Raw genomic sequence first — 13,225 nt, forward strand, 5'->3', positions numbered from 1 at the left:
TGTATGACTGGAAAGTGGCACTGTAAATCTCAACCATAGAGTTTCTGAACCATGAGCCAAAATCATACCAGCTGATATAACATCAGGCAATCCCACTCCTTGATTTTTAACTGTGGCCAATTATTAATTACTTAGAACAAATCACTCTTCCTATTATTAGGTCTATCTATCTATCTATCTATCTATCTATCTATTATATTAGGAAACAAAAAAAAAGGAAAGAGAGGAACATGTAAGTTGTTAGACAAAGATGAGGAAAATGTAAAAGTTACAGCACTTACATATACAATTCTAAAAATGAACTAAAAAGAAAAGTATCAATTTTGTTATATTTAAGAATGAAGTTTATTATTTTATAGTAATATTTATAATATGAAAAAATATATGCTTAATTAATGGCTATCCATTATGGGAATGTGGATTCATGTCATCTTTACTATTTACATATATTTTGATTTTGTGAAACACATGAGATGCTATGTGCATAGAAAATTGCATTTCTGGATAATTTTCTCTAATAAATACTACTCACATTACTTCTTCTTATATGAATCTTTTTCTTTCAAATATTTTCTTCAAGGCAACATTGACATCCTTATTCCTCAGGCTGTAGATCAAGCGTTTAGCATGGGTACAACAATTGTATAAAATACAGAGGACACTTTCCCTTGGTCCATGGAACTGACTGATGATGGCTGAAGGTACATGAATGCTAAAAATCCAAAGAAAACAGCAACAGCCAAGATGTGGGAACTACAAGTACTGAAGGCTTTAGATCTGCCATCTGTGGAGTGAATACAAAGGATGCTGGCAATATGAAGATGTAGGAAGTAAAAATAGTCAGAATTGGGATACAGATGTTCGTTGTACCAAAATATTGAATCAACATTTCATTGATATAGGTATCAGAGCATGCAAGCTTCAAGAGAGGAAGAAGATCACAGAAATAATGATTGATCACATCTAGTTTGCAGAATTTAATCCTAAACTTGAAGCCTACATTTACTGATGCACAGAACACAGCAAAAATATACACACCAGAAATCAAGGACGCGTAAATCTGAGAGGACATGGTTGCATTGTAAAGCAAAGGGTTACAGATGGCAGCATAGCAGTCATATGCCATTGTAGCTAATGTGTAACCTTCTGCAATGCCAAAAATGAGGAAGCAGTAGAGCTGAGTCATGCACCCATGGTACGAGATGATATGTTCTTTTCGGCCATAAAGTTCACCAGCATTTTAGGGGTAACAACAGTGGACTGACAGAAGTCAATGAATGACAGACTGCTGAGGAAGTAGTACATGGGTGTTGGCAGGTGGGAATTGAGCCCAATCAATGTGATTATGCCCAGGTTCCCTGTCATAGTGAATACATAGAATCCTATGAAGAGGAGAAATAGGGGGCAGCTGGAGTTCCTGTTTATTGGAGAGCCCAGGCAAGAAGAACTCAGTCACTCCACAACGATTTCTTGCTGCCCTGTACTCCATTTAGATCCTGAAAGATTAAAATACTTGTAAGGCTTCTTTTCCATGTCCTTATGTTCCCACCTAATTTTTTCTGCCATGGAATACCTTTAGTGCATAAATATATCCTTTACTGTTAATTTTAAAATGTCCTTAAAACTTGAACACATTTGATAAAATACTATCACTAAGATCAAGGCTTGAAAATTTTGTGAGTTCAAAGCAATATTTCTATGTTGAGACTTAGAGTAGTTATCAGTGTAGAAAATTGCTCAACTTTCATGCTGAGGCAAACTTTTCTTAAAAACAGTGAATTATTATTCAAAATCTAATATGAACAAGAGATCCACAGAGGTCTTACTTTCAGATATTTCAATTTTTTCTAATTCTTAACATATACAAAATTTTGAAATTTTTCAATGGGAAAATTAATTAACATCTGGAATAAGCACTGCACTTGGTACTGGATACATGGTGCTACTAAGATTGGGCACCAGGTATATGGTGCTATTAGAAAGCAGTTTGTAGGCTGGGAACGAGTTCTTGAGAGGAGTAGAGAGGGTGAGAAATGGTTGGTGAGACCAAAAAGACAAAGTGCCCATATTCACTCCCAGTCACTTACAATGACACCTTTGACTACTACAATGTATTTTTGGTTTACTTACTGTATAAAGAAATAAGTATTACTGGCATTTTATCACTCAGAAAATATGCAATATGAGTTTTTGGGTTGTTAGTTTACATTAATGTTCTCTCAAATTAAAAAAAAAAAAAAACAAAAAACGTCTGAGCTGGGCGTGGTGGTACATGCCTTTAATCCCATCACTTGGGAGGCAGAGGCAGGCAGATTTCTGAATTTGAGGCCAGCCTGGTCTACGGAGTGAGTTCCAGGACAGCCAGGACTACACAGAGAAACCCTGTCTTGAAAAAAAATCTGCAATTTTTACACATTAAAATTTAAAATAACTGACTCAGATCAGTTTTTATATTACCCATATATATAAGGTGAATTAGGAAGTATCACTTGATCATAGGGTTTGATGTATTTGAGGGTTCTTGGATTAAGTGTGCAAGTATTTTATTAAGTATTTTTTTGCATCAGTGTTCATATGGAAAAATAGTCTAAAATTATCTTTCTCTGTTGTGTCTGTGTTTGGTTGAGGTATCAGGGTGACTGTGAACTCATAGAATAAGTTTGGCAATATCCTTCTGTTTCTATCTTATGAAACAGTTTGAGGAGGATTGGTTTTAGCCCTTCTTTGTAAGTCTGGTAGAATTATGGGCTAAAACCATCTGGCTCAGGAAATCATTTTGTTGGGAGACTTTTAATCACTGCTTCTATTTTCTTAAGGGTTATAGGAATATCAAAATTGTTTATCTGATATTGGTTTAACTTTGGTAAATGGTATCTCTCAAGAAAATCTTCCATTTAATTTAGGTTTTTCAATTAGGTGGTATATAGGCTTTTGCAGACCTAAGAATTCCATGGATCTCCTCAGTATCCATTGTTGTGTCCCAATTTTCATTTCTGTTTTGTTGGTTTGGATCTTGTCTCTTTGCCTTTGAGTGAGTTTGGCTAATGGATAATCTCTATTGGTTTCTTTGATTCTTTGTATTGTTCTCTATTTTTTCTAATATACTGATTTCAGTCCTGAATTTGAATATTTACTGCTATCTACTTTTACTTCATGTGTTTGTTTCTTTTTGTTCAAGAGTTTTCAGGTATGTTTTAAGTTGCTGGTACTAGAGGTCTCCAATTTCTTTATGAAGGCACTTAATTCTATGAACTTTTTTCTTAGCACTCTTTTCACTGTGTCCCATAAGTTTGGAGATATTAGGCCTTTATTTACATTGAATTCTTGAAAAAAAAGTGTAAATCAAATATTGAACCTATAACCAGGTAAGACTTCCAATGGAGGATCTAATACATCAGCCCAGCTGCAATTCCTTTAACCTTACAATTTTTCCTGCCTACAGGGTGTGCTGGGGTAAAAAATGAAGCGGAAATTGAGGTAGCGAACAACCAAGGACTGTTCCAGGCTAAGACCCAAGCCATGAGAAGAAGCCTAGCAGAACCTGCATCAGAGATGCTTCACCCAGGAACTGATATAAATAGATACAGAGATCCACAGTCAAACACTAGGTGGTGTTTGGGGACTCTGGTGGAAGAAAAGGAAAAAGGATTATAGGCAGGAGATGGGTCAAGAACAACACACACACACACACACACACACACACACACACACACTCATATCAAAAAACAAACAGACAGCAAATAAACAAACAAAAACACTACAGAATCCATTAACTTGGCTCCATAAGGGCCCACAGAGATTTAACCACCATTGGGGAGCATACTTGGAACTGACCTAGGCCCTCTGTTTCTGTTGTATAGCTTGGTTTTTCTGTAGTACTTCTAAGAACAAGGGCAGGGGGCAGTCTCTGACTCTGTTGTCTGTTCTTAGAACCCTTGCCCCATACTGGGAAGACTAGTCTATCATTAATTGAAGATGCATCTAGTATTAGTGTAATTTCTTATGCCAAGGTTGGTTGATATCCATGCATTTTCTAAAGTGAAAAGGGGGAAGACTGGATCTGAGGGAGAGGAGCCAGTAGAGAAGGAGTGGGAAGAAAGGTGGGAGGGAAAATTACAACATGAGTGCTAATTAATTAATGAATTAAAAAATTAAGAAGAACAAAGATAATATTGAAGCATATTGAGGATTGTACTGTCCCAATATGACACTGCCTATTTAGAACCATAACTTGTATATTTTTTAGTTATACTGTTTAGATATGCCATATGTACAATGACTTTTGGGATGCTATTCAAATATCTATTAAGCAAAGCACAATAGTGCCTGTACAAAAAAAAAGTCTGGTTGTCTTTTTCTTTCTTTGATTTTTCAAACCTGAGTCACCCCGTTTCTCACTAAGCTCTTACATGTTTTTCTATTTTAAGCCTGCTGTATCATGTATAAGTCCATCACCACATGCTTTATAAAAATTTTCTAGACTTTGAGTGTCAAACAACTCTTTTATGTGGGTATTTTATTATTATGTGACCTTATATAAAAATATGTTCCAGCTGGGTGGTGGTGGCACACGCCTTTAATCCCAGCACTTGGGAGGCAGAGGCAGGTGGATTTCTGTGTTCGAGGCCAGCCTGGTCTACAAAGTGAGATCCAGGACAGCCAGCACCATTCATAGAGAAACCCTGTCTCAAAAAAACAAAAATAATAAATAAATAAATAAATAAATAAATAAATAAATAAATAAATAAATAAATAAAATATATTCCAATGAAATTTCTAAAATTAAAATTGAAATACAGATGACATAAAATATGAGCAAGTTATCACCAAATTTCTGGTATTTGATCTATTAAAATACAAACAATCCTCATAAGCTAGATCTTTAAATAGTCCTGAGAGAGCTTGAGGAAAATTTTAATAAGAGAACTCACCATAATAGTATTTTACAATACTCTATATGATAAATAAATCAAGCCCCACAAACTTATGGATAACTTTGTCACAATACAATTAATGGACTTAATATATAAAGTGATAGCATTTAAGATACCAATACATTATTTGAAACAATCTTGGTCTGTTTGGGACATTTCATAATTTACAGTAAAAATCAATATAGCCTAATATTTAAAAATCATCTTAAGAGATTACATATAATAGAATCTGCAGTCTGTGGATGTATAAAATGCTCATACAAAGTTTTTTACCCCTTGAGTATCTCTATATTTGCTATGCATATACAGCATTGGTAGGTGCTTTAATTTAATTTATTTTTAAAATTCTGCATGTATTATTATGTATTTGTTTGTATATATGTTGTGTGTGTGTGTGTATGTGTGTACAGGTTCATGCCATGACATGCAAGAAGGACAGATAATTTTGGAGAGCCTCTTTTCTCCTTACATTATGTAGGGTTGAAGGATGGAATTCAGGTCTTCAGGATTTTGTGACAAGTAACTTTACCCTCTGAGTTATCTTGTCTGCCCAGTCAATGCCTTAATTTCTAAGACAGTAATGTATTCATTATTTTTAAGCTTTTCAGTAAGATGTAACAGACACATTAATATAAAGAAGGTACTGATTGTGTATTTCCCAATGATGCCATTCATCATACACTTAATATGACTATACCATTAAGTAAATTTGCCAATGCAAATATGTAAATATGTTTATGAAGAAAAGCATAAATTCCTGAAGTTTTTGTTTTTAATCTTAGCCTAATGAGCAAGGGAGAACAGAATCTCCACAGGATAGCTCCAGTCTAATTTCTATCTATTCTTGAGGTCATCTCCATAACTGTAAATAATTTGTTCCAATTGTATTTTTATGCTCACTGATTTTTAATATTATATTGTTTGATCACATTCTATACTCTGTAATGTTAATTAAACCAGTGGCATTACCATTATTATATTTGGAAGTTATACTTGATTGTATATATAGAGTAATAACTTATACAAATAGTAAAATATTCTCAAAACTGTTTGTTCATCTCTTAAAATTTATTTAGTATAGAACCCTATGCCAAATTTCATGAATATAAGTTCTTTCATGTTAGAGATCTGAAGTTTCTTTAAAAAAAAAAAAACTATGAAAATATCAGAGTAGTTGTGCCTTTGGGAGCCATTAGATTGATCATTCTAATGCCATGCTTAAAAGAGTTTCTTGCATCTTTCTCTTCTCTTTCCCTGTCCTTTCCCTATATTCTCTCTCTCTCTCTCTCTCTCTCTCTCTCTCTCTCTCTCTCTCTCTCTCTCTCTCTCTCTCTCTCTCTCTCTCTTTCTCATCCTCCCTCTCTCTCTTCTTCCCCTCTCATTCTCATTCTAACTATTGCTGAATTTCAAAGGAAATGACAATGATCTTAGGTCACCACAGCAGTATAAGGTAAAATGAATTCCGCTCTGCTGTAGAGACAAAAATAAAACTAGGAAGCAGAAATAAAACTTGTAATTAAATTGTTTGTTATTACACCCTGATGGGATTATGATACATATATAAATGTATCAATATTCACAGTAGTGTTGCATATTAATAAAACATTGGGGTAAATTCAAAACCATAAATATTTTAGTGCCATCAACTCTTTAAAATTCAAATATATGATGGTAATTATTTTTACATTTTTATCATTTATAAAAATATTTTGCTCTCCAATTGTTTCAGTGTCTATAGATTTAATAAGATTCTCTGAAAATTCCTTTTGCTGTGAAATCACTTAATGATTTTAAGAGTAAACGAAAAAATAAAACCATATTATACTTAATATTTTTTTTCAAATTATGACCCTAACCAAAGCTGTTAGTGGAGTATAAATTAATCATTGTTGTTTCAAATTATGTCCCTAACCAAAGCCAGTTTAATAGACTGTAATATCTAAGTAATATCTAAGAAAAGGTATAATCTTGTAATTGAGACCATTTTCTTTAATTACAGTCATCATAACAGGAATTACATATTTAGAGTGTTTTATACAGTCTAATACTATGAGAGATTTTTTTCCTTTTTGACTTCACGGAGACATAACCTATTTCTCGTGGTATGGAGTATGTCTTCTGGCTAGCATGCCTTCCATAGAAGACAAAAGTAATTTGAACTGATTACATATTAAAATAAAAATAAAACATCAAAACAGTTATAATAATTTGTTAAGGAAAATTGGTTTTCAACCTTTCCGTGTTTGTCAACCCCAATTCCTTCCATTTGGGGACTGTTAGTTGGATTGTTTTGCTTATTTCTTTTGGTCCCTGTGCCCTTAATAGATTTACCAATTTTGTGAAACCTCAGATAGATGATTTGGCAGCAAAACCTATCAATGTGTATTATCATAAGTTAGCTGTGGAGGACCAAGAGACTTGAGACAAGGTTTTTATTCCCTCTAGGGTGTTCCAAAAGGTCCTTTCCACCCAACCTAAGAAAGGGGACTCCTGCCCCAGGACCAGGTAGAGAAGGGGCACCTAGAATCCTCTCTGATCGGCAATCTAAGTACTTGCTTGGGCTGTGAGTCAAAGCACTGCAAGGAATATAAAGCAAAGACTAAAAATATTTTTCTGGGTTCCCTGCAGGACAAGCCTGACTGCATAGGGGTTGATATCCAAAAACTATCCCCTCTCAAGGAAAAAGCCTTTAGGATGAGTATGGCCCCCATGCCTCACTGGACAACACCAGGACTACCAGAGCCATTACAAGGTCCTCTTTAGTCACTGGAGGTCAGGCCTCTACACCCACCTTAGCAAAGAATAAAATCACCACTGTCTTTCTATAGTAAAAAAAAGGGGGAGATGTTGGGAGTGACCCTGTTTGAATGTTACCTGCCTTGTCAGCCATATGTGCTTATTTACAAAGTCTTGGCATTAGTATAAGATTAATATCAACTGGCTTAGTTGAGATTTCTATGAGAAAACTTGAGGCTACTGTAGGAAGGTACTACTCCTAGTTAAGAACAAATAGTTGTAGATCTTGAGAACAGGTACTTAGCAACCGAATGTGTTCTGTTCCTCCTGCTGAGCTTTTTACCTAGCCAATATCCTGCTCTTGGGAACAGGTGTATTCCTCCAGATACAAAGTGAATTTGTGTCATCCACATCCCCATATCCTACTTCTATGGGTATAAAACCTGCCTGAGAAAAATAAATTTGTCAGCTTGATCAATTAGACTTGCTGTCTGTTCTTTGTGTTTCTTGTCCCTCACTCTCTCCACAGGTGGTTCCTCAGACCCTGTTTGACTGTCCTGTGGGTAGGAACAGGAGAGCAGGCATGACTTTGGCCTTTAGGAAAAAGGCTGAGGCTGAAGACTGAGACTGAAATCCCAAGCCTCAGCTGTTAGATTTCCACATTACCTTCAAACGTTCTTTTATGTCTTGTGCTTGTTTTCCTAATATTTGTCTTGGCAGGAATCCCTGGTCCAGCATTTGTTTTGTTATTGCTTCACGGGGGGCTGCACCTAAAAACATTCATTTGTGAGAGAATATCTCTCCCCCTGAGATTTACTGGTAAATCGTGAATCATATAGGGGACTATGGTGCCTGAATTTCCTTCTTGATCTGTCCACGTAAGTGTCTGAGCACTGACTTGAGGGTTTTTGGAATGCCCAATTGCCTGTAAATGGGAGGCTGAAATGGTCATTGGCCAGATATCTGGCCAAAACCTGTCAGAAATGACAGTGGCATCAACTCCTGAGTCTAAAAAGTCCTTGAAATGTTATTCCATTTAAACTCAAGGTAAGCATGGGGCGAGAGGAAGTAATCTTTTGTGACCAAAAGACCTCTGCTATTCCCTTCTCACCTGGGACCCTGGTGTCTTCATGTTAAGGATTTGTGGTAGAGACACTGGGAAAAAGCAACAATTGGGCAATGGCCTGTTGTTGATATAAACACAGGACCACCTGTGGTACATGCAAGAATCTGAATTTCTCCCTGATGGTTGGTATCTATAACCACAGGTGTGATCTGGAGTCCCTTTAATGAAAGTGAAGCTCTTCCTAGAACTGTGCCAAAGGTATTTGTGAGTAGGGGGCCATGTATACCTGTAGGCACAGCTTGAATGCCCTCCTCAGGGGTCAGTGTTGTACTGGAGGTGACACAGAGGTCCAATCCTGGGCTGTTTTTAGTAGCTCTCCAGAGTTGGGCAATGGACTGGGCAAGAGATGATAAATCTGCTAGTGGACAAACCCTATCATCCTGGGGCTTGTCCTGGAAGAGGTGGGGGCTAAAGGCTGCCCCCTCATGAAGTTTCCTGAATGTCATGTCATTAAGAGAGGTCCCAGGTTGTCTGTTTTGGATTTACACTCATTGGCCCAAAGTTGGGCCCTGTGGCAACGGGGGCACAGGGTGGTCAGTAATGCCCATGAGGACCAGCATCTCCCTGGCTCTTGACAAGAGGTCTCTGACTCTGATGGGGTTGGGGACGTTCGACTTACTGTGGTTACACTCCTTAGGGAGAGGGGAAACGCTAAGACCTCCTTTTTCTGATCTTTTTTGTTTTAACAGAGACCTGAGGCCGCTGTTGCTGGGGGGAAGGTGTTAGATAGTACAATTTGGCCTCCAATGACTGGAGACCTCTGGACAATTGTACATGGTCCTTTCAGGTCTCTACCATACGGTGTAGGAATGCTACATCACCAGTTAACTGATGGCGGTTACTGGACATGGCAGGTGCATCAAAAACTGCATCTAATGTCACATAGAGTGGTGGAAGAAAGAAAGTCCGGAGTGCAGCAGTGCCTGTCAGTGTGCGGACAATTGTGGCCACTTTGGGCAGATTGTAATAGAGCTCTGAATAATAATGAGCTGCCTCCTCCACAAGAGTCTCTTCATCAGCACGCAGCAGTTCGTTATCAAGGTTAATAAGGGAAGGATAAAGGTCTGCCATTTTAATTTCCTCCCTAAGTGAGGGCAAAGAAAGATCCTTAAGAGGCAGTAAAGCTGGGAGATCTGTGACGCCTTCAGCCACAGAAGGCAGAGCAGACAAAGGTTCCTCTCTTAAGGGGGACAAAGGAGGTGTATGAGTTGCTAGATTAGCAGAAGGAGAACTGGAGATGGATTCTTTAAGAGACCCTTGCACACCAGACATTGGAGATCTGGGCATTCAGGAGTGGTTATAAGAATGTCATTAATAAGAGACCAGTAGCTAAAAGCCATGACATCTATTTTTGTAGGTCCAAATGCTTCATAATAATCTTTGAAACAACCAGTAACTTTGCGTCAGCGCTTCTCATCACTTGTCCACTCTTGGGGGAACCATGGGCAAATCTCTCCCACAAAAATTTAAAACTTTCTTCAAATCCTTTTTCTTAACCCTAGTTCCTCACATCTCGAGGGACTCTTTTAAGCCTTGACACAAAAGGTGCTTGCTTTGAAAATGCTTGTCCCATGTCTTACCTTAATTATCCTAAGATCTGTGCTTCACTATGCTCTCCAGGACTGTCTCAAGGCTGGTTGTACCATGGTATCATTCCGAACCAAAGCTGCTGTCAGGAGCTTCTGTAGATGAGCTGGTAGGCCTACCTACCCTCCAATGATGAGCATTGTGTTCTCCTCTGTGACCCCGTGGGGTACCTGTTCAAGCACCAGTTTTTCCTGACCCACAGGACAGTCGACAGGGACTTGGGGAGCACCTGGAAGAGAATGGGGAAAAAGAGACACAAAGAGCAGACAGCAAGTCAAAAGGGCTGATCAAGCTGACAAATTTTTATTTTTTCCACACAGGTTATATACTCATAAGAGCAAGAAATGGGGTTGGAGTGGGGTTGCTTTGTCTCTGGGTAATATACCTGTTCCCAGGAATAGAATATTGACTGAGTAAACAGTTCAGCAGGAAGATTAGAACATAATGGGTTATTAGTCACCTATCTAAAAAAACTGTAGGTATTTGTTCTCTGATGACTTCAAGATCTGTGTCTACTGGTACTCAGCTAGACTAATACTTTCACACAGAGGTCAAGACTTTGTGCTAGGAAGCACTTAAGGCAGTTACTGTACAAACAAGTTCATCCCCAACATATAATTACCTTAACTGGATAATCTTAAATAAATAAAATTTATCTCTTACTTTTTAAAAGATATACTTAGTGTTTGGAAGCTGATTACGGGATGGATCCCCAGATATGGCAGTCTCTAGATGGTCCATCCTTTCGTCACAGCTCCAAATTTTGTCTCTGTAACTCCTTCCATGGGTGTTTTGTTCCCAATTATAAGAAGGGGCAAAGTAGCAAACACAGAAGTGGATGCTCACAGTCAGCTATTGGATGGATCACAGGGCCCCCAATGGAGGAGCTAGAGAAAGTACCCAAGGAGGTAAAGGGATCTGCAACCCTATAGGTGGAACAACATTATGAACTAACCAGTACCCCGGAGCTCTTGACTCTAGCTGCATATGTATCAAAAGATGGCCTAGTTGGCCATCACTGGAAAGAGAGGTCCATTGAACTTGCAAACTTTATATGCCCCAGTACAGGGGAATGCCAGGGCCAAAAAGTGGGAGTGGGTGGGTAGGGGAGTGGGGGGGAGGGTATGGGGGACTTTTGGGATAGCATTGGAAATGTAAATGAGGAAAATACCTAATAAAAATAATATAAAAAAGATATACTTAGAAGTTAGAAAATTGCACTTTGCATAAAATACTATCACTGAACTCAAGTTTTAAAATTTTTCATTATTGAAAATTTAATCTCAAAATTGATACTTAGAGTATATACCAGTGAGCAGTATTACAAGACTGTGGTGAAGAAGTAAGCTTTTTGTAAAAACAGTGAATGATTATCCACAGTTTATTATTTGGATATCTCCAGACCTATTGGTTTTAATCATTCCATTTTTTCTAACTCCTAACATGGGTAAAGTCTTTATATACCCAAATGTGAAAGTTGATTTATATCTCAAGGAGTTGTTGTGTTAAGCACTGTAAACATGTGTCCATCACTTAATCCTAGTAGTATCATGTCACAAGAGCTAAAACTAGCAGCTTCCTGTGTCCAGTATTTGATTCTAGTAACACCATGTTTACAGTATTTAATGCACATAAAGTAAAAATAATTATTACTTGTATCTTTTCACTCAGAATTATGCAATATGATTTGGTGTTGTTTAGTTATATCAACTCTCTCTCAAATGAAAAATTGGGAATTCCTACATAGTAAAACTAGAGAACTGGTCTCAACTCAGTTCTTCCTGTTCCATTTCTATTTTATGAACTAAGAAGGGTTGCAATGAAGGAATACATTAATTGGGGGAAATTATAACTATTCTCTATCATATTGAATTGTGAATCAATATTGTTTGTGCATCCAAAGGAAATTTCTAACTGAATTGGAGTTTAGTCATTAAAATGTAAATGTTGAAATGTTTTTGAAATGCAAAAATTTAAATCTTGCATAGATAACAACATAAATATCAAGAAAGTTCAGAGAGTTAAGTAGACAGATTGTGATAGAAGTACTTGTAGACAACATTGAGTAAATTATTGCCAGCTCTGGAAGAGTCCAACTTCAAGATTACTTAGAAACTCAAACACAAATAAAGAAAATGCAAACATATATCTGGGCACAGCACAGCAGAGCAGATGCTCAAGACTCACAGTGTTGTGAGAGCTTGCCCAGGAATAGTGTAAGCCAAAGCCAGATCATGTGTCAGGAGAGAAAGGTGAGTTCCACACAGAGTTCACCTTACCTGAGGAGCTATTGTCATTCTATAACTGCTGAGAGAGGGCACATCAGTTTTCTCTCAAATTGGAGTACCAGACAAGTTGACCATGTGACAGAGGGGAATCATATATCCATGAATATATGATATATACAAATTGCCTATTGTGGGAAAATGGTAACAACAGGACATAGCTGCATGGGAAGAGAAGGAGTTGGACCTGGGAAGAGTTGGATGAAGAAGAGTGAATATGATCAAAACATGTGTATGGAAGAAAGAGTTGATAGAGCATCTTAAAGTTTAAGTGTGTAGCCTCTCTCAGCCCTGAAGTAGGCTGATCCAGACTTGTAACTTGCTGCCACAGAGAAAGCAATTACCTAAGGTGGAGCCTTCAGACCTAGATGGCTCTTTTGTTCTGCCACCTGCCACTGCTATCTCCAAGACACTGCTACCTGCTGAGAAGCACCTGATACATTCTGGAGGAACATCCTATTCTGCACATCGCCTACAGGCTGGCTCCTGACACCAAGAATGGACTGGTGGGGGATGGGCCTTCCCCTTTTATAAGTAGACTCTCATAGTAAACGGAG

General features: G+C 37.6%; 1 protein-coding gene and 1 pseudogene across 2 annotated transcripts in view; both read right to left on the bottom strand.

Moving 5' to 3' along the window:
- The window catches only part of LOC110301213 (olfactory receptor 8G17-like), an 81,493-nt gene that overhangs the window by 51,608 nt on the left and 16,660 nt on the right, over window positions 1-13,225 (bottom strand). For both annotated transcript variants that reach the window (XM_021171550.2, XM_021171549.2), the window contains 2 exons: window positions 10,377-10,612; window positions 8,337-8,440 (listed from right to left, as the gene is read on the bottom strand). In XM_021171550.2, the coding sequence (XP_021027209.1) occupies window positions 8,337-8,408 (72 nt within the window). In that variant the 5' untranslated portion in view covers window positions 8,409-8,440; window positions 10,377-10,612. The remainder of the gene's footprint in view (window positions 1-8,336; window positions 8,441-10,376; window positions 10,613-13,225) is intronic.
- On the bottom strand, window positions 544-8,393 carry LOC110301215 (olfactory receptor 8G18-like; annotated as a pseudogene).

This window comes from Mus caroli, unplaced genomic scaffold, assembly GCF_978045245.1.
Source record: "Mus caroli unplaced genomic scaffold, Mus_caroli_1 scaffold_11, whole genome shotgun sequence".
Lineage (NCBI taxonomy): Eukaryota > Metazoa > Chordata > Mammalia > Rodentia > Muridae > Mus > Mus caroli.